The following is a 22,387-nucleotide window of genomic DNA, read 5'->3' on the forward strand; positions in this document are numbered from 1 at the left end:
ACCATCCGTACCATCACATTCCTCTCACAAAGAATTGACATCAGATGGATAAAAAAAAAAAAAACGAAGGATGCACATTATCACCTGACCAGGATGTAACGAGAAGTATTAAGTTGACTGCTTCTAACCTGATTTTCACAAATCTAATTTGGCTCTAATTCTTATTGTTATACAAAGCTCACAAAGGATTGCACGTTTCATTGACGCAGCCAACACGACACTACACCATGGCAAGAGATGGAGAGCAGCACCCATGAGCGAAAATAGTCTGTACATAACAGCCATGGATCCTACAAAATGATGCTTACTAGAACTACAAATTTGTTTTTTTTTTTCTCCTCATGTCTAATTACCAAAATATCCAACATAGCCACAGAAATTAAAATCCAACACCTTCAAACTTCCTCCGATATGTCATCACGACAAGCTTGATATCCATCAAGATCGATTTTATTCAACTCATAACACCATAGTGGAAACGCGGAAGAAGCCTTTTAGAAGCCTAAAACTATGATGGTTCTTTTCATTATTGCCATAGGAGCAAGGGAAGGTCTATCAAATTCCCTTTGTTGGCTCCTCTTTTGACCTGCAAAATGCTCCAGTTACTACTTAGATCAAATTGCCGGGTTAAGAGCACGCTCAATTTCTTCCAGTGATCGGCCTTTGGTCTCCACCACATTGCCAGATATATACAGAACTGCAAGAAAGCAGACCGCCGCGAATCCCAAGTAGACCCTGCTGATCCCAAATTTGTTCACAACGCTCAAGAAGTAGAGGCCAATAACAAAATTGGAAATCTGCAAAAATAGAAGAATCCAAGCCTAGTTATTAGTTATTTAGAAGTGTACAAATCGGGAAAATAAAAGTTATGAAATGTAGCAATTTTGCAAGATCCAATGTTGATGATGGTGTAAAAACAAATAATTTACATTATACCAATGAGCTTAATCATCAAGACTGGAGTACCTATACTGTGGGCACTAGACTTCTGAAAGGCCTGGGGTAACCTTGCTAGAAAAACAAGTGAGAATCCACTGGAGGTTGTTGGAAGCAACCTGTCCCAACATCGGGTCATGAATATCAATTCTAGTCAGATCGTAGATGCTTGTGGGGCCTTCAAAAAAATTTTGTCAATTTGGTAATACCAAAATGATTTTCACCCCTCCAATCAATTTAAGGAGTGTTTGATTGGATAGAGTTAGGGTATGAAATCCGAATGGGAATAGATGACTCTTATTCTAACCATTTGATTGAAAGTAGTCCCATTCCAATTTCGATTTCAGGATGGAATAGGAATGTGGCCCAATCTATCTAAAACCTAATCCCTACTCTCTTCTAAGGATTCAAATTTTCATTCTAAATCCGATTTAGATTTTGATTCCGTTCACAAACCAAATGTTTCGGAGGATTTGGCTATTCCGATTCCAATTCCGGTTGCCAACCAAACACTCTCTTAATGGAAAATACCAATACAGAATGAAACAGCAACAACATAAATTCATATGTACACCATGTTGTCTGCTGCGCTCCAGCGAAACTGAACATAAAGTCTTATGGAACACAAATTCAGATGTATGCAACAAATACAAGGTAGTTTTCCACCATTTTTTCTCCACATGCATGCAAATGCATGCAGAGAGACGTGCATGCACATCCACAGCAGAGAGAGGGGGCAGGGGGAGAGAGATCAAATAACGATACCAAATAAAGCCGAGAATTATGAGATTGATGCGTGAATAATCACCAGCATAGCTAAAAATGGACGAATAAGAGAGTCTTATTGATTGCATCACAAAGAGAATAACTAAGCATGTGCTAAGGTGTCTTACATACCCTCAATTGCATGTGATAAATGAATAATCCTGAATGGTGCATGCAAATAACACAGAACAACAGTGGAAAATTCATGCAGGGATGAGCCTAGGTATTTTAGGACATGCCTTTTTTTTTATATGCATCTATACATGCATACACGCTCCAACCTATTGGAGTCATGTTGCAAATATGGAAGGAAAAACACTACAAACACAAATTATAGATGAATGAGAAGCTTCAAGTGTACAACTTTCAGCTGCACAGATGGGCATAGAAAGTTCTTTCCTGGACACCATGGCATAGATAGTTAGTTCTAACAGACTAGCCAGCTGTTCCAGAAAATAACCACTGAACCATCCACTGATGAAATGGAAGAATTAGCAAGTAAGAGCAAGCAAGCATTAAGGATGAGATGTCTACAATGTGACAGGCACATAGACAACCTGAATATGCTCACGCAGGAGAAAGTTCTGGCTAATTTTCCAATGGACAAACCACCCCGATGATCATAGAGAGGTGGCATTTAAAGGCTTAATTCATGAAATTCCATAGAATGCCAAAAAATGAATCAATAAATAGTAATGCTGAATAAATCAGCGCAAAAGATGTAGCTCGTTTATTGCACTTGAGACTTACCAACCTTTTCCATGTGCAGTTAAAAAGAGGATGGAAATGTTATTTACAGATAGCATCACAAAACAGAGGCAATGAACATAACATGTGAAATGCACATTAAGGAGAGGAAGAGGGAGAAAGGCAGGGGAGGGCGCTGAAGGAGAAGATGTCTCAAAAGAAGCAAGAGCAAGGTCATATTTCGAACAAGAAAGGAAGAATTAGTGAGTTTAGAATCTTTTTTTTATATATTCCCACCTAAAAAAAAAGAATCATTTTTCTAGATTTAGGCCTGACTTACCCAGTGCATTCCCAGAGATAATGCAACTGCCTTGGCTCTGATTCTGGAAGCGAATATCTCCGGAAGCAGAAGGGCTGGTACCGGCCCAGCACCAAGTGAGAAGGACAACACATACCTATCATCAAAATCAAGAAACATATCCTAGTTACAAGTGAACCAAGAAAAGGAAAGAACAAACATGACAAATAAAATAAGCAGTAAACTCTACAGGAATTATACACACTTACAGGACTGTACCCAACACAGCAAGGATTCCTGAATAAGGTGCCAGAACCTTCCAAGTGAAAGATAATGCAAGGAGCAACATTGAGGTAGCCTTCAGAAAATACAAAATCATTTCCGCATTATACGAACAAAATTCAAAAATTATCCAGAAAATACTGAGATATAAAAACCAAAGACATGAATATAGGGAGAAAAAAATGATAATCCAATGCTTTCTAACAATGGTGTGCTAAGATTTTAGGTGAATCCATTTGCCAATACATTCCTGTAGCAGAAACGACAAACCAAAATGCTGCTTATGACCATTGATATAAATAGAATTTAATCTAGGTAAGAAATGATCATATGCATGTTGAGATTCTGGTCAGTGTGATGTCGCAATTTAAAGTTAAACTCAGAATAACAGAAAATCAATAAACATAAAACAGGCCTTACCCAAACAATTTGGAAGAAGATAACACAAAACATGAGACAATAACGAAAGGTTCTATGAAACATTAGGTTTCATATATCTTCATCAGTAACCAACAAATTATTATTTGAAATTGCTGGCAGATAAATAGACAGAAAAACATGACGACATCAATTTGACAATTCACAAGCCCCAAGCTAATATAAACAATATATTAGCAATAGATTAACAAAAAGTGACCACAAAGATGGTTAACACCTCATTAAATTGAAGAAATTTTTTCCCATGTATTAGCACAATTAATCCTATTAGACATTAATATGTAGTTCTCACTAAATGACAGGAAAAGGACTAGCTTCAGATAATGTACATGTATAATGTACATTCAACTGGAAGCTTTTATAGATACACGGTGTAGAAGTCATATAGCGTACATGTATTACAGCATATTATGCACTCAGAATGTATTCATTTCATTCTTTATTTGTTAATTTTACTTCATTTTTGGTGTGACACTCAACTTAGTGAATCTCCATAACCAGCATGTATTTGAGCAAATCCCCTGATGAACATTTCTCTCAAACACATTTTCCTCCAGTTTCATGTTATCATATCTCCACATGGTGTTAATTGGACAGTGATTCTTCCAGAAAAATGAAGTCATAGTGCTTTTGAACACTGGGACATACCGCATACAACACTGTAGCTAAGAATGGAGTGTCCTGCCAAAGGAGACTGATGCAAGTATCCATATTTATTCTTGATTAGTTATGGACATTTCTTCAGTCTATTCTTTACATTCATGTATTTGGAAGAATGCGTCTAAATCCTGAACAATTCTAATAAAATGCCATGAATATCTCCCATTGTTGATTGCATTATCACATGAACTTAAGGCTTCAACAGTGTCATTGGCTAGTAAATTTAGTCTAAGTATCCAAGATATGTTGATAGGTTTATAGCTTTTAATTTTAGATATTTGAGTGGTACAAGATTGTACTCATGTCAGATTTTTTATATGTTGATATGTACACTTTAGGACACCTGGCACTCATGCAAAGATTGTTATCTCACACTAAGCACACTTGGCACTCATGTGGATTTTGTTAACATGCACCCTAGGTTCTTTTCATTCTTACTCGTAAAATTTGAAGGTCCACATTCACAACTGCAGAATGAAGTCACATTCTGACAAGTTGATGTTCGGTTAATCTTGGCATCTGGATAATTATTGGCCTGCCTTATCACTAAAACTTAGCCTTCGAATAATTCGTAAAACTTTTGAAGCTCTCACCACAGAAACAAAAAGACAACAGAGGGTTCATAGATTTGTCCTTGGATTGCCAGAATGTCACAACATTGGATAATTGGCAGCCTTTGGCAGTATTTTGTCCAACTGTCAGGCTATATTACCAGCAGAGGGCCCCACTTTACCACACATGGTTCTATTTCAAACACGGGACCTCCATTTGGTCAACAAACAAAGTGAACCTGCCAGACCTGACACATCTCACTCAATTCAAGTCAAGATCATTGTTCCTACCATGCAAAAAATGGCAAGCCTCTTGAGCCCTTTCTGACATCTTTTCTTTTGCTGGATATTTGTCTAATTTTGATGAAAACACTTATTATTACTGTTAATAAGTAAGATAAGCCCTTAAAAACTCCAAGAACTCTACATCCCTTGGAAGAAGCACTAGTCCAGCCAATTTAGTTCTCTTTATTCTGACAAAGCATTTTTTTTGGCTGTTTATTGGAACTGTGTTTGTTGAATGTTTTAAACTTCTTACACATTTAGTCCTTGCAAATGATGGGCTTCAAGAAATGATGCTAAAGGGCTGGAATGACTGTCTTGTGCTTTAATGTCACAGAATTAGATAAGCCCATGTTTGTGTAAAATCAATAATGTGCAACCATTCTTTGCTTTTTAGGGCATTGAGTCAAGTTGGAAGTGTAGTCATAAAATAAATGCACTGTGTCAATAGGAACCATACAAACAAACCATACAAACAGCCATGTGCTGGAACCAATGCACAGGCAGCTGTTATTTTTTTATCCACATAATGACTAAAACATAAATCTGTGCAAAGAAGAAACCAAAATGGACATGTGTTTGATGTCAAGAAACCTGGAAAACAGCAAGGCATAGCTGTAGATTTTTCTTAAATCATTTTCTATGCCTAGAATATGGATGAAAACTGGCAGTTGATGTAGGAGGGTTTCACAAAACTGAGCTAACAGAAAGTTTCTAGTTACATAATTAAGCTGAACCTCAGAAAGTACCTAAATGCATTCAAGGTACCACATATAGTTAAAATTCTCCAGGAATACTAAAGAAAAAAAATCCATATGATAATGATGGACATGTTGAAAAAGGAGTTACCATTCCGGTGAAGCTTGTGATTAGAAGACTCTTCCTTCCTTGCTTGTCCATCAGAGAAGATGCAATTGCAGTGCCTACAATTACATAATAAATCCAATGACAAATAAAATCATACACAGAATATGCAACGACAGAAAGCAGAAAGGTCAAATCTCATGAGTTGATTAGATGTAGAAGAAACCGACCAAAGACATTTGATGCCCCAACAAGAGCACTGGCCGCAACATCAGAAGCAATTCCCACACTCCGAAACACAGATGTAGAATAGTATACAACAGCATTTATACCAGCCAACTGTTGAAACAAGAACAATGCTGCTCCTACACTCACAACTGCAGTGGACAACCTTTGTTAGAAACATGTGTTTTACATTGGATGGTTCAGCTTAATACAAGTGAGTACCCAAACTGTGCAGGAATACTGTCTCTATTGCTTCAAGAATTACAATTTTGGTACAAAGGTAGCATGGATGACACAAACATGAAGCATTAGAATGCCATGTGATCAACACGTCTTACCAAGACTAGAAGAGAGACAAATGCTTTACTATCATGCTAAGTTAATGCTGCATGTGTGTCTAGGCGTCGGGCAAAGAGGTGGATGCACATGAATTGAAAATAGTAAAGTTAATTATGTGTCGTAAAAATTGGAAGTAAAACTGAAACATCATAAAAGTTCAAAAAAAGATCAGTGAGCACATAGATCATGGAGAACCAGCTGACTTAGTTTTAATTTGAACAATCCGTAATAGTAGAGGAAAGAAAGAAGTCAAAATGATAGTAATGGGATATTATGATATGGAAACATGATCAGAGGTATCACATGATGTGCCACATTTGACAAATGAACAATCAAGAAATTTGACATTTATTGTTTATCTCAGATTAGCTTTTTTTTTTTTGTTATATATGTGACAATATTTCAAGTGGAACTGCAATGAATCCCAAAATATTTATATTTGTCACCCATTGAAAGATTTAGTAGTCTTGTTTTCTTTTCTGAGACAAAGCAAATTCAACAAGTCATATAATCATTGTAAGTGGCAGGAGTCCTTAGAGAATTAATAATAATATTTTAAGATTGTTTCACTGATTTTAAACAGGCAATTTACAGTGATGAACTGACACGAAATTATGAGTTATTCTCAATTAAATATCTTCTTTGTTAAGATTCAAAGCTCCAACAGCTTGTTGCTTACACTTCCTCTTCATCCTCTTATTATCTTTTTTTTTTCCTGAAGAAAAGAAAAGCAAGCCTAATCACTTTTATTAATTCTCTCATTCTTACTATAATGTACACATTATTGCTGAAGCTTACAAATCATCATGTTGCACAAGCATGCAACACTTGATTGTCAGCATCTAGTTGGTATGAACAAACTGGCATAACTCATATTTTAAACATGAAGGATAATATATAAACATTAAGTCAAAATATCAAATATACCTAATTTTGCAACAAGCCGTCAATGTGCCATCTAATGCTGTATTAAGTGAAATAATGGCATTATGAAATGATATTTATAACATATTACTGTGTAATTAAACAATAATAGGATACATGCACTTTTTATCACAATTAATGCAACAAACTAGTATTGATTCTTAAAATAGTGATGATGTCAAACAATGGTCACTATGACAATTATATAAGACAAACAGTGATAATAACACATATATAAAGGTCAATGTTCCAAGATTATTACATAATCTTATAACAAGACATGGCGATGCAAATCCTTTTTAACAGCATTTAAAATGTTCTAATGGTCATTATTCAAAACTATCATCATAACAATACTTTAAATTCTGACCAAGTCTGAGAGATCCAAAGAAAGAAGAAGCGAAGGAGATTCATGCCAACCCTGGCAATGTGACAAAATGCATCAAGCAATTAATCATGATTGGTGCATGGATCATTATCATGCTGCAGTGCTTCACAAAATGATAACTTTTCCCTCAATTAATTCCTTCAAGAACCCATGAGATCATGTTTAAATGATAATATTTTCTTCTTCGTCCTCCTCCTCCTCCCACCACTCTTCCACAAATCTTTCATGGAGAGAACAGGAGGTAAACCCAGCTTGTAGAATTACCTTGGTCCAATGCTTGGAAAACATCGCCTCGAATTTTGATCTGAGAGCCTCCTCTACTTGGAACCCTCCTCCATAAATCATAAATAACAGGTCGCATTTGTGCTTATGAAATGGTTCTCAATAGTTCTCATTCTGTAATGCTTGAGCACATCAATACAACCCTTTTGGATCTCTGTCTCTCTATCCTTACCAAGAATTCTCTCAACAAAGTCATTTGCAAGGAAACAAAGTAGTATTATTTGGTTTAAGTTTAATGTTTTTATGAAACTCAAGAATTGGATACATCTTCAGATCATATGGGTTGCAAGAATTTCAATAACTCATGATAGTTATGCATGATGAACACAAGGGTTTTGCTACGCTAGTATTATTTTCTATAGAAAAGTTAGAACATGATACCATACCAGTACAGGCCAATGCCAAGACGGCAAACCTTGGTTAGTTTTATTAGTTAAAACAGCCTAATTTATATACAGGACAAAATAATGAAAGCACTTGATGGTGTGAAGAACATAATACTAGTCCTGTAGCATTACAAATAGCCACATAAAATACCTTTCCTGTAGCGTTTATTGAAGAGATCGAACCAAGTGGCATCAGGTTCTGTGGAACCTTGGCCACCAGCTTTTAGATCATGCATAACCTCAGCAACCTTTTCCTTTCCATAGAGTTTCTTTATAGCTGTCTCTGCTTGAGAAAGTTTTGCTTGCTATAATGTAAAAGATCAAAATCAGATAGGCACCATGAAGAGGAAACATGCAAAACAAGACATTTACATAGACAAATCTGAACTTGCAAAAACATAACTAAGTAGTTCGGTGAACAAATACCTGAAACAGCCAACGAGGACTTTCTGGAGAGATAGCCATCCCCAAAGCCAATAGGACAGAGGGAACAATTGCAATGCCAAACATTGTCCTCCACCTAGATAAAGGATACAAATATTGTAAGAATTATTCAAGATACACACACACACATACAAATTCAATGTTTACTCGTCACATTTCTAAAACTTCCTATAAAATAAGTAATGGTTATGTGGGAGGTTTGAACAGAGCAACCACATCTGCATAAAAACACTAAGCCCCTGTTTGTAGCATGATTTTTGCTTTTCCAAATCCACTCTTGAACAGAGAATCAAGATTTCCATAAGAAGTAAACTTATCTAAAAGTAGGTTGAAGCTTAAGGATGGTGTAGATATTAAGTAAAGCATCACAACTGAGATGCAGAGGCACAAAGAAGCCTGGTTTAAATTTTAATTTGAGTTGAGTTGGTGCTTCATGCTAGACTTCTCTTATGGTATTTCTCTTATGCTAGACTTCCCTTATGGTAGATCTCACTAAGGAGTGCTGCTGCCACAGGAGTATAAGATAATTATTCAAATGATGGACTAAAACACAGCAAAGGTGTTCCTGCATCACGTAAAATTTATGATAATGGTAGGTTACGACTGGATATGCAGTAATGTCCGCAGCTAAGGCATCTTACAGACCAAGAGCACTACAATTTGAAACTGTCAATCAGACAGACTTGATATAATAGTATCAAAGCTTCCATCAGCAACAGGTCTCAGAAAGCACACTAATGCTCTATTCTAAAAATGATGTCATTGCTCATGGACAAACTTTGTGGAAAAAGACTTGATGCAATTAACAAGAACATCTTTTGTACCACCATAAACATAAACAATGAGAGCATGAGACAGCATCCTAGCGGCACAAGGTGGAAAGTAAATTGAGCAATGGTATTCTTGCACTATCATGCCAGAATCAAAAGACTACTACTCGGTGAATCTTGGATTATTGGAAGAAAACCAGAGTGCAGCCACTGTACAATGATCCTTAAGCATCTGGTTGTAAGAAGGGGGAAAGATGATTAATTAAATGGAGGATGACAAAATAAGAGGATAGAAAAGTGAGAGTTTTCTCTTATTTGGTTGTAATAAGAATAATTGCATATGGAGAGTAATATAAGATATGGATGATGTAGCCTGATGCAATTCTCCTTTTTTAATTTTCCCTTGGAGCAATTGACCTAAAAGGAAGGAAAATTTTTAAGCCTCTTTCAAAGAATTTTGTTTCTTGAATTTCTCTCTCTCTCTCTTTTTTAATGACTAGAAGTTCTCTTCATGGCAAAACATTTGCCAAACGAAGAACCTCACCAAATAACTTTCTTCTTAAGTGTTATCTTTAGAATTTACTTGGCATGCATATGTACAGCATCAAAGAAGTCACACAGGAGTCGGTAACTTTATTTGGTAAACACAGATACAACTGGAATTTTCATAGGAAACTTGACTAACAAGACACCTGTATATTATATGTTAATGAAATCCCAAATGAAATTTGGAGCCTGTTTTTTTAGATATTACATTAAAACCAGGAAAGGAAAACACACCATAAAGGATTTCCTGCCAAAGGCAATCCAGCCACCAAAGCTAAAAGAATTCCGATGCAAATGAAGAGTTGATTAACAGATCCAAGTGCTCCACGAATTTCGGTTGGTGATATCTGAAAATTGGTAGATACATTAGCTACAGAGAACGTTCAACTGTTAAAGATACAGTATTATGGTGACCATGTCAACTTCCAAAACCAGGAACCTCAGATATGTAAAGTGGCACAATAGCAGAAGATATTCCAATTCCAATTCCAGCAAGTATCCGGCCAATTATCATTGTCCGCACGCTCTGAGATGTCGCACTGCAATCATTTTGTCCCGAAACTCAGACACATTTATCTTCAAAGTTGAAGTGAAGTTTTGCAGCCAAATATGAACTACAGTGGGACACACCTGAGAAACGCACCAACCACAAGTGGAATTGCATCTAGCTGGAAAGTTCGTGTTCGACCAAATTTGTCAGCCAATGCTCCTCCAATGAAAGAGCCAAAAGTAGCTCCTGCAAGTAATGAGCTAACAACCCAACCTGGACAAAAAAGGAGCACAACAGGTAAAATACCGCTTTTGTGAATGCAACCAAAGCTTAAAATTCTTGCCTTCTAGAGTTCTATTAAGGCATAAACGGGCAATTCTGAAATTATATACCAAAAAATTATCTTAAAATGCACAATCAACTCCAGTCTGTCAGATAGGTTTCGGTACATTCAAAAAGAGTAGACAGGCTTTTTTCTAATATGTTAGAGAAATAGTTCCTGTGCTCACAAGAATCATAACTTTCAAGAGATCTTCTTGAAATTAAAATATTTAATAAGATTCAATGATCCATATACCTTTTAGTACAGCATTTTCAGTAATTCCAAGATCCGTTGAAAGATATTCAAGCGCTCCATTCACCACACTGCAACATATAATATGATTCAGCAAATACGACCCTTCCGCCCCAGTTCAAATTCATACAAAGACTTGAAGGGCCACAAACACATCTTATATGAAACTGCAATGACTACAATTGCAGCTTTAAATGTTAAATGATAATGAATATGACAGTAGAATGCTTCCTGAACATCCAAGTTATCTAAAAGAAGTAAACATAGATATAAAACATTACCCTTGATCACATACCCAAGATGATATCCAAACAAAATGGCCCCCAAGCAAGCGACACCAACATATGGCAAGACAGTCCCAGAAGATTTCGCTTGAAGTTTTTCAGGAGGAACATCCTCCAGATCATCTAAAATGAAGTAAAAGAAAAAGATCTAATGTCACTAAAAAATAAAGCATGTCAAATAGAAGTAACAGTATGATGGATCATGGATGAAAACAAATATCTAATATCTAACAAGACTGGCTAATATTAGAATTTTTTGCAGCATGGGGCCTTCCACTGTATGCAAGTGACCGAATAATTCCTCCAACATATAAAAACAACTTAAAGTGTCCAAAAAGATTACATATTAAGTTACTAAAAAAAGTTTTCAAGCAACAAAAGTACCAGCCTATGGTGGGGATGGTGATCATATGACGCTGTAACAGGTATGGTACTCACCCTTGTCCTAATAGTTCTCTTGCCTATTTTAGTTTTATTAATCCATTTTGTTTAGTAAATTGATGAATGCATGAGATGTCTGAAAAGGTTCATTCTTACAAACCATATGTTCTGGAACTGATAATACAGAAACGATAAGCCGAGGATGAATTTACGTGCCCTGTGAGGTCCAGTGGTGCAAGAAGTATTTGTTTGTCATTTTTTTTTTACATAGTTTTCTAAATCAACAACCACCCGCACCTTGACATAATCCACGCCAAGAATCTTCAAAACAAAAATCTTTAAATAGCCTAAAACGATGATCATGCATCATGTTACAAAAGGAGAAATTCAAGTGGAAGCAATCAGTATATTCTCTTTTACATCTCAAGGGTTTTCCCATAATCAACATTGCAAGTTAAATTACACATAACCAGAAGAAAAATCTCCATAAAGACTACTGCAATCGTCAACATAGCCCATCAAAGTGTGGAAGACATAAATGCATGGCATGAGAATTATGAGCTGACAGCAAATTAGGAGGAAGATATTTTTGGAAGGGAACACCAAACCCCTCGCAAAGTTTTATAGCCAGATCGAGGAAACCCAGTCCAAAAGAATCCAGCACATAAGAATTAACGAAAGACCAAAATTATGGGAAGCAAACGAACCAGAAGAAGCTTGGACCCTGACCCATCGAGCTTTCTCTCTGGATCTAAAGATCCCTACCACCCCTGTTCTCACCCGCGCCATCTCCACTCCCAGACTAAGCGAAGAGCCGAAAGGCGATCTCCCACAGCAGAATCCACTTTCCGGCATCCGCATACTATTCGGTCCCAAACTCCTCCCTCGGAACGCACCGAGACCGGCAGAGACTCTCCTTTGATGACTCTGGAGCTCAGAGGCAGCAACAACGCTTCCTTTGGCAACGATCGCAGCAGCTTGCATCATCTTTTCCCCTCAATATCCTGAACTCCATATATAATTAATGAAATCTACAAAGAGAAATTAAATCTTGACTTCTTGGCGACAGAGCCCACAGATATCTAGGGGTAAAAAAAAATCTAAGGAAGCCTTTTTGACTTTGAGAAGATGACCGTTTGGCGACTTGCCACACTGAAAAGTCAAAGACAAGAACCCAAGAAATTTACACTTCAAAAAAAACCCGAGAAATTTAAGCAAAAAAAAAAAGAAAAAAGTGCGATCTTTGACATGGAAGAAAGAAATGAATAAAAAAAGAAAACGAAAGAAAGAAAGAAAAGAACGAAGGCTTAAAAAAGAAAAACAACCGTCCGATCTTTGACATGGAAGAAATAAAGAAAGGAAAAAAAAAAGAAAGAACGCAAAAATATCGATGAAAGGAGTCGGATTTTGGGAATTTATCGAACCATCTACCTGCAGTGCAAAGAATATGAGCCAATAAAAAAAGAACGATTACTTTTTTTTTTTTTTTCCCCGTTGCGCTCTGCTTGCCTTGATGATTTCTTTGCTCTTGTTTCCAGGAGTTTTTTTTTTTCTATGTATTCTTCCAGTATGATCGAGAGAGTGTTTTTTTAATTCTTGATGGAAAATGGCAGAAGTGAGAGAGAGTGTAAGCTTTGATAATTCCGCCGTTTGTGAGAGAGAGAGAGAGAGTAGCTTTAGCAGAAGGGCGTTATTTTTGATCCGCCGGCTTTGTTCACCAAAAGATCCAGCGGAACGCCCCAATTGCACCCTTTTTGTCCGTCTCCTCGTGGGAAATGGGAGAGAATAGATAGATTCGTCACGGAGAGAACTAACGGCAAATAGCGCGCTGGGCTCCCACTGCAAGAAGTGAGTTGGTGGCATACCGTGGGATGATAACGGACGTGCGCAAGATGGCAGGCGACTTCATTGGGTTCCGATAGTGGATGGCTTATATTGACGAAGATTTATGATCCGATGATATTTATGGAATTTGTTCGGATCTCACGTGGATGTATTTACTTTTGTGCTGCCCTGGCCTGTTGGAGGGCAAGCCCGGTTCCGCGTCCCCGGGAAGTGATCTATTAATGGGTGCGGTAGCCTGGTTGGCGAGAAAACTTGTCCACATCCTGTCCAAGATGGATGGGTTTGGGTCAGGCCTTTCTGCAATCTGATTGGCTTTTGGTTGTCCAGTGCCAGCCCAAATATAACACATTGGTTTGAGTTTTGGGTCTATATGCCGGGGGTTATTAAGGGATGGAGAAGTAACTAAAATCCAATCCCCTACCTCTAAAGCAGTGATAATGGTATAACGAGTCATGAGCTAGTCGCGGTTGCAAATTTTGATCATTTGAAAAATATGTAGTTTATGACTAAGAGTAAAGTGAAGCATGAGTGGTGTTTAGGATCTATCTTTTCTTCTCATTTTAATTTGCTTTCCACCTTTTTGTCTCCTATTATAGTATGCACCTAATATATAACCGGAACGGGATGCAGTTTTTTGTTTCTTTCTTTCTTTTTTTAATAGTTGTTCTGTAAATACAAGATAGCATAGATATAATAGAATGGATAATAAAAATGAAATAAAATATGATATACATAAAAGACCAAATTATTTTCAAAAATAAATTTGATATTAATATAATGATATACTATTACTATACAAATTCTATTATATATATATATATATATATATATATATATATATATATAAAGAGAGAGAGAGAGAGAGAGAGAGAGAGAGAGAGAGAGAGAGAGTATAGTTATATATTATTACAAAATAATAAGATCATGATCCAACTTGTACACAATGATATGGAAAAGTATTACATCTATGGATATTTAAAATTCAATAAATATTAATATAATCTAATGTCCTACACAAGATGTTATTAGTAAGATACAATATTAATGAAAAATATTAATTTTAACATATATCAAGCAAATACCATTATAAAAATAACATTTTTATTGATTTAGTAGTATTAATGATTTTTTTTTATTTAGTAAGCATTTGTTAAACAAATATCAACATATATTAGATAAATATAATTATCAATAATATCATTAATTTCTGCATTAATTTAGCAGTGCCAATGGATATAGCTTTTTCTCTCTCTTTTTTTGACTATTTTTAATGCAATATATAATAAATATAATAGAAAAGATAAAAAATAGAATATAACATAATAGATATAATAGCTTAATTATGATATACTATAACTATATATATTTTAATAATATATATATCTATTGATAAGTTGGTAATATATTATTATAGAATAATATGATCATGATCCAACCTATATATAATTAAATAGAAAATATTGTATCTATAGATATGTAAATGTAATATTATAGGATTATTAATGGTTGATGAATGAGAGTCCGTACAAGTAAAGTCTTCATTTTAGTTTATGATTCTTCTCTCTCTCTCTCTCTCTCTCTCTACACATGCATATGTAATATGGGTGTCTACGTGATGAACGGAGAGCTCGACAAGTCTATATTTTAATTATATGTAACAAATAAAAGATATAATAGTTAATAAAATATATACTCAAATAAAATAGATATAAGAGTCCTAATTATCATCCAAAAATAAATATTATATTAATGATATAATTAATATGGACCTCTATATATATGGGATGGATAGGCCATCAACCTAGCTCATCAGTCAAACACCTCGAATTCATTCAATAATATATACACGCATACTAATAATAAAATTATGTACAGATTTTATCCTTTTCAAATTGATCATAAAATTGTTTGAGTATGATTAAGGCTTTTTGATCAAATCTTGTATGTAACATAATGTGGCCCATTAGCTACCTGGGAAGAACATGAGTGGGAATGATTAAAAGGATCTTAGCGTTGATGCAGCTCAAAAGACATGAGATCTGCTCCACTTAGCTTCGTCACAGAATCCCATACCGAGGAATGTTAAAATGCTATGCTATATGATGACGAGCTTCATACGCACTCATGTATATCGAGAAGCCAACCAGGTGGCTGACTTGTAAATATGGGGTATTACCAGCATGGGTCCATTTAGATTGAATGCTTTTCTCATCTTGCTCGACTTGCTCTTGTGGATGATTGAAATATAAATTTGATCCAAATTAAATTGAAATATATAAATCTTAGACTTAGGCCCCAAAGTTCATCCAAAACTGGAGCAAAGCCCAGGTGCGTGAACTTTTTTATTTGTTAAGGCTGGGCCGAGCTCTCCGGCTTGAGTTGAGACTATCTAATCGTTTAGGTTTCAAGGCCATTGCCTTTTGTGGCCGAACAAAGGCCCAGTGACATAATTTTGTGGGTCAAATCGTTGGGTTGCTCAAATTGGTTCGCCCAGTTCATAACCAAACTTAATATGCAGAAGCCACCTCCATCAAATTAGTAGCTTAACTAACGAGGTAAGAATGGCATCCATCAGAGGAGAAGGGAAAAAAATTCAATATAAATATTTTAATCAAATTTAAGACAAAATATATAAAAAAATAAAATGTTAGAAATATGAAATAATATTTATTCTATTGTATCACAGCTTCTCTCAATCGATGTCCATTTGCGAGATTCCTCCGTCCATCCACATTTGCCCTAATCTTGATTAATAATTCTACGTGACGTGGCTATTGAATCGAGTCGCTGCTCCCCATAAGGCCATAACCCTCCCCCCAACCCAGCGGTGAGATGAGAAAATATCCAAAGATCTTGACAAAAAAATTAGTAAATCCTGCTTGCCATAACTTTTTTCTTTTTGTGGTTTTTCTTATTTTTTAAAAAGATTTCCACAAGTCCAAGCACCTAAAATGCTTCCGCTTCTAGGTTTTTTCCCCTTTCTGGGAATCGGTTGAGTCAAGTGCATCACCAATATGCAACATTTTGATAATTTAAATGGGCTGCGAGGAGAAATGCTAAAAAGAGAATATGATCATGTGACAATGGAATTTTAGATGAAATAGCTCTAATTATTGAGTGGTCTAGGATGGTTCAATTGAACTACAGAGTGATGAATGATCAGTTCTTTCAAACAAAAGCATTTGGCTATTGGTGGAAGTTTTATCTTTTTTTTGGTAGAAGAAATCGATGTTCTATCTTTGAAGATGACCTCAACCCGGTTGGAAAGTTGATAGATAAAATATATTTTAGAAATTATACCAAAATTTATAAAAGTTAACAGCAATGAACACCTATATTGCATGTATCATTATTGAGTCAATAAATGGTACAAGTAATTAAAATTAGATAGGTATCCAATATTTAAAAATTTTATTTCATCTCTTTAAAAACTTTATGGAGGGTTCTTTTGATTTTTTGGGAGCCCCTATTCTCGGAGTTTGTCAAAATCAATTTTGATGGTAATATTAGAGATAGCAAAGGTGGTATAGACTATGTCATCCGAGATCCGAATGTCAGATTATTGGCTATTAGGGGCTCACCCATTTTTGAGCCATTGGTTCCTGGTGCGGAGCTCCATGCTGTCTGGATGGATATTATCTGGGTGCATCAGGAGCTACAGACGGAAAGAATCTTCATTGAGGGCAACTTTGTCATGATCATTGGCCACATCCATGACGAGATGAAGCATCTCAATGTTTATCCATTGTTCCGTGACATATGAGGGGCTCTCAGTCATTCCACCGTAATGGCTTTCAATATGTCTTCCAAGAGATGAATAATACTGCGGATTGAGTTGTTTCAGTCATGATCGACCATATCGAAGACTGGACTTGGCACCAAGGTGATGATTGCCTAAGAGTATTGTATGATATTTTGTACTTTGATTTTTTTGATTGCATTCATATTAAATTGGTGTGATTGTCTGTTTGTATCAAAAAAAAAAAAAAATTAAGTATTATTGGGGAGAAAGCTTTGCCTGTGAACCGTAAAATTCTATAAGCTATGTGAAAGTTTCTTATTACTAATAGAAGCTAATGACCAACAATGGTTTTTTTTTTAATCTCTTGCAAATTAGTTAATATATTTTTTATATTTGTGTATTAATTCATGTCATGTGCATTTAAGTCCAAATAGAGTTGGAAAATGATAAAGGTATCTCTATGTAATTGGGCTTTGGTGAGTCAGATCAGGACCAAGTTTTTTTTATCTTCTTTTTTTCCTCTTTTCCCAACCTTAACCTTTAATCTGGTATCATGGTCACCACCTATTCTCTCAACTCCTCATCCTCCAGTTCTCACATCACTAGCAACTCCACCACATTTTCCATCTCCTCCACCATCCCAATCTTCATCATCACCCACTCCACCCTTATCGTCTCCTTCATCACCATCTCTATCTTTGGTTATTATCTCTACTATTAATGGCTTATGTTTACTAGAGCGCTTATCACCAAAATCCATCTGTCGTATTCATTAGATGGATGCTGTTGGGGACCTCGTGGTGGAGGGAGAGAAAAAAAAGAGAAAGAAAAACTAGAAGGAACAATTAAAAAAATCTCTCAACTATGGTTCTCACTGATGCTCTCATCAACACTGTCTTTTTCATCCTCAACATTAATTGTCTCACCATCATTGACTCTATCATTTTTTTTATCTTCTCTACCATTTTCTTTGTTTACTTGACTGCTATTTCCAAATTTATCGTTGGAGAAGAAGGGCCAGAAGAGGATTAGCACATTAAAAATGCAGATTGTCGTATGTGAACCATCATTAACGAGTGAATTCAAAATATTTAACAATTTTTGCAAAGAAAAGATAATTAAAATGAGATATCTTTGTTAATATTGAAAAATATTTCTACGGAAAGAGAATATTTTTGTCTTCACTCTATCTATGTCGAATGATAATCGGTATGTCAGAAAAAATAAGTATTTTAGTAAAAATTTAAAAGTATATCTTTGTGAATTTTGTAAATATTGATGTTTATATCAGAAAATATGCATGTTTTATTAAATAAAATTATTAAAAATATTTTTTGTTAAATAATTTTTAAATATATCATTTTAGAAGTTTTTATATTTATATCATAGTATATTATGTCTTTGTTTATTTATGTATTGAATAATATTGTGTATTTTTTCCGAAATTTAGCAATATAGCAATATCGAGCTCCTTTCCCTTGGCCTTCTTTTCATGGCGATCGCTACTCTCCCTGCATTCGGAACCTGTCCAGAATTGTTGCCGTATTTTGCCGCTACAAAGTCTGCAAAGGGGATGAACGAGAAGTTCATGGTAGGGGGTCCTCTTTGCAGATCCAAAGGGTTTCAAGTGGATGGCAGCAGGGATGGTGGTGACGGTGGTTCGGCCCTTTCATCTCTATCTCATCGGTGACCTTAGTAACTGATCCTCAATCCTTCTGCCTTCATTTGTTCGATAATTCCGATCTCTCTTTGGGTTGATGGTTTAATTTCTTTTCATGGTTTTCCTATTGAAATTTTTTAGAAAAATATTATTTTGTATGCTCTCGCCCATGTTTTCTTTCGGCTGGTTCGGAATTTCCATGGCATCAATTCGTAGGAGCATATGCTGCATGGATTCCATGATCATAAAGGTTCCTTTTTTTCTGCTAGTATAATTGGAAATAGTTCTTTGTTCCCATGCATTTTACAGAGCATAATAATATTTTCAATTAATAATGTATGGCGTGAAACTCAAGTATTGTTATGAAAGCAGGGTGTATCATTTACCACATAGAAAATTGGTATCGCAGTGCAAATGCCTCTTGTTTTTTAATTGTCGGTTTACTAATTTCTCCATATTTTAAGTTATTCTTTTCTCCGTTATACAAAGCATTGAGAATGTTATGCTCTAAAATTTAGCTGGGACATACTCAAAATCTTAAATTTCAGCTTGATTTCATGCCCATGCTGTTATTCTTGAACACGTCTTTTTTTTTTTTTTTCGTGTGTGATAAAAAAATGCTTTCTTGAAATGGTGGACGATATGTTATTTAGGCAGCCTAAGGTAACCTTCATGTCCCATGCATCACGGAATTGGTCGTGTAAAGGGTTGATGCAAATTTGCTCAGTAAGGAGAATCACCATTTTTACATGAGTTCATGATATGCCTCTCGTTGTATTTGTTGAACCTATTTTGCAGGTTCTTATTTTCCTTTTTCTTTTTATTACGTTTTGCTGGAGCTGTTTCACATTTCCGACCTCTGTGGTCTAGTGCACTTTTCTCATCGAAGTCTTTTGGGAATTTGGTTATCATGCTATTTTATTTGAAACGCACTAGTTAAAATATGCATACCGCCAATTCCCGACTTTTCTTCGTTGATGCTCTTCTTCCTTTCCTCAAATGTGCTCAGCTATATAGAGAACCATCTAATCAGCAACACTACTAACCTCCTAATGGATATGATAGTTGTCGAGAAAGATGCAGTTTCTCGTCAAATGCCAAATATCATGAAGAATAGGATGTATATTCACCTTGGTTAAGTACTATCAAAGCCACGTAATCATGCTAGTTGAATCTCTCTTCATCACCAGTCTTTCCACTCCGAGTCTCAATCTGATGAAAAAATTATCATCCAGACCACTTATAGTTTGATCGGTGAAACTGTGCTCCCAATAAGATAGTGTCTGTCAGTAGTCATAAATCTCGAATCGAGACCGCAAATTATAAAACCGATGCCCTCTCTGCTGGATATTCTAATTTTTGATTGAAGTCGGAGATAGGTGACGCTATTCTGCTTTATTTTTCCATTGATACTCGTCAAGAATGAACAGCTACTCTTTTTTCCAGTCAACCCAGTCTGGTCTTCCTTCTATTTTGAATTTTCAGATAAGGCATAAATCTCGAATCAGGACCGTAAATCATCAAACGGACGCCCTCTCTGCTAGATATTCTTATTTTTGATTGAAGTAGGAGATATGTGACGCTATTCTGCTTTATTTCTCCACTGATATTCGTCAAGAATGAACAGCTACTCTTTTTTCTAATCAACCCAGTCTGGTCTTCTTTCCATTTTAATTTTTCAGATAAAGCATAAACCTCGAATCAGGACCGCAAATCATCAAACCGATGCCCTCTCTGCTGGATATCCTTATTTTTTATTGAAGTAGAAGATAGGTGATGTTATATATCCTGCTTTATTTCTCCACTGATATTCGTAAAAAATAAGCAGTTATTTTATTTATTTATTTTTCCGTCAACTCAGTCTGGTCTTCCTTTCATTTTGAATTTTCAGACAAGACCGTATGACCCAACGTATTCCACCAATTCCCGATTGCGCGTAATCGACATGCATATGCCTCAAGATTTGCCCTGATCCATGCAATAATTTCTCTCATCGTTGCCACATCTACATGAAAAATTATTTGCTGAATTCTAACTAATAATTTTTTGATTTGCAAAAGCATTGGTTGAACCAGATCCACCACGTCATCTGCGACACGTGGCAGACAATGAGAAATCGCTCGATTTTACGCTCGGGAGAAGGGACGGAAAAGCGATTCCCGCTGGGGCCGTAGTGCCGTCGGCGAAGGAGACGACGGGAGAAGAGAAAGGGAGGGGTTCTCCTCTCAAGTTCTCCTCCATCGGCAAAGAGGGTTCTCCTCTCCGGATCTCCACGCCCAAGCGAAATCCTCACTTCGATGATGGACGACTCCGGAAACCCGATCTTGTCGCCAGCGGAGGAGGAGGGGGAGTTGATCATGCGGTGGGACTCGGCCTCCCCGGCCGCCACCGGATGCTCTTCGATGGCGGGGACCGCTCGAGTGCTTCCTTTGCGCCGTCAACGAGGTCCGCTGCTCCATCAAAGGCCCCGTCGCCGTCGGCAGGCGCCGTCCTCTCCCTGCCGTTGCTAATCTACAGCTTCTCCCTCTCCCTCCCGTTGCTTATCCACATCGGGCCGGCAGTCGGCACCAGAAATTCGAACGGACAAAAGCCTGCCTTCCTCTCAGATCTCATCCTTCCTCCCCTACGGGTACGGCCCTACCTCCATGCCCACGGCAAAACCCTCTCAATAAAAAAAAAAAAATACTAACCACCGTTCCTCCCTTCTCCTTCATCTCCTTTCATCTTCCCTACCACTCTCTTGCGACTTCCACGGTCTCAAACACTAACTCATTTCCCTCCCAAAAGAGAAGGTGAGAGATCTAGATCCAGCACAGCCTCTTCCAACCCAACGTCCTCCGCCGTCTCTATGCCTGGTTCATGATGAGGCTCGGATTTCTTATTCAAAATCGTGATCGGTCCCATTCTTTCCCTTCTTCCTCCCTAAACGGAAACGGTGTAAAATCATGAAAAGAAAGCGGACCCCAAAAATCTCGATTGTGAAATTATTGCCTGGACCAGGATAACACGCCACGTTAACCCTTGTATCTTACGAAGTCCCGATTGCGCGTTATCCACCGTGCATGTGCTACGAGATTTGCGCTGATCTGGTCCAGGGCAATAATTTCTCGGTTTCTATCGGCGATTTCTTATTTTTTTCCCCGGCGACGAATCGAGCGTCGGTTGAACTGGTCTACAATGACGTGGTGGATCTGGTTCAACCAATAAGTTTTCCACCTGCAAAGGCCGATCATATGAGAGAGGAGAGAGAGTCGGAGAGCCTCCTATTGAACAATCATAGCATGGACTTCCTCAGCTCCTTCCTCTCCATCTTTATCGTCTTCCTCCATCACCTCACCTCTTCTCAATCCCAATCCCAGAATGACTCGTATTACTACAATTATTGTGCCCCCTACGACTGTGGC

At 36.7% G+C, this 22,387-nt stretch overlaps 1 protein-coding gene across 2 annotated transcripts; it reads right to left on the reverse strand.

The window, feature by feature from the left end:
- Positions 1-254: 254 nt before the first annotated feature.
- On the reverse strand, positions 255-13,458 carry LOC105048412 (plastidic glucose transporter 4). 2 transcript variants are annotated; one of them, XM_073261469.1, is made up of 14 exons: positions 13,211-13,458; positions 12,444-12,740; positions 11,367-11,478; positions 11,075-11,142; positions 10,638-10,770; positions 10,447-10,546; positions 10,242-10,354; positions 8,674-8,767; positions 8,399-8,552; positions 5,934-6,080; positions 5,749-5,822; positions 2,956-3,044; positions 2,729-2,843; positions 255-797 (listed from the first exon to the last, which is right to left on the reverse strand). In XM_073261469.1, exons 2-14 carry the CDS (start codon positions 12,721-12,723, stop codon positions 615-617), a joined length of 1,662 nt encoding a protein of 553 aa, XP_073117570.1. In that variant the 5' UTR covers positions 12,724-12,740; positions 13,211-13,458; the 3' UTR covers positions 255-614. The 2 variants fall into 2 exon arrangements, with proteins under 2 accessions (XP_073117570.1, XP_019707375.1); XM_019851816.3 differs by having other exon boundaries at positions 13,168-13,458.
- Between the last annotated feature and the right edge of the window lie 8,929 nt (positions 13,459-22,387).

This window comes from Elaeis guineensis, chromosome 7 (assembly GCF_000442705.2).
Source record: "Elaeis guineensis isolate ETL-2024a chromosome 7, EG11, whole genome shotgun sequence".
NCBI classification, from domain to species: domain Eukaryota; kingdom Viridiplantae; phylum Streptophyta; class Magnoliopsida; order Arecales; family Arecaceae; genus Elaeis; species Elaeis guineensis.

Bases quoted from the DNA above. Each gene is read 5' to 3' on its own strand.
- LOC105048412 (XM_073261469.1), bottom strand. From the start codon at position 12,723: ATGATGCAAGCTGCTGCGATCGTTGCCAAAGGAAGCGTTGTTGCTGCC. The intron at 2,844-2,955 runs GTAAGTGTGTAT...TTTTGATGATAG, and splicing joins GCTGTGTTGGGTACAGTCCT to GTATGTGTTGTCCTTCTCAC. The intron at 798-2,728 runs GTAAGTCAGGCC...CTATTTTTGCAG, and splicing joins TATCTCTGGGAATGCACTGG to ATTTCCAATTTTGTTATTGG.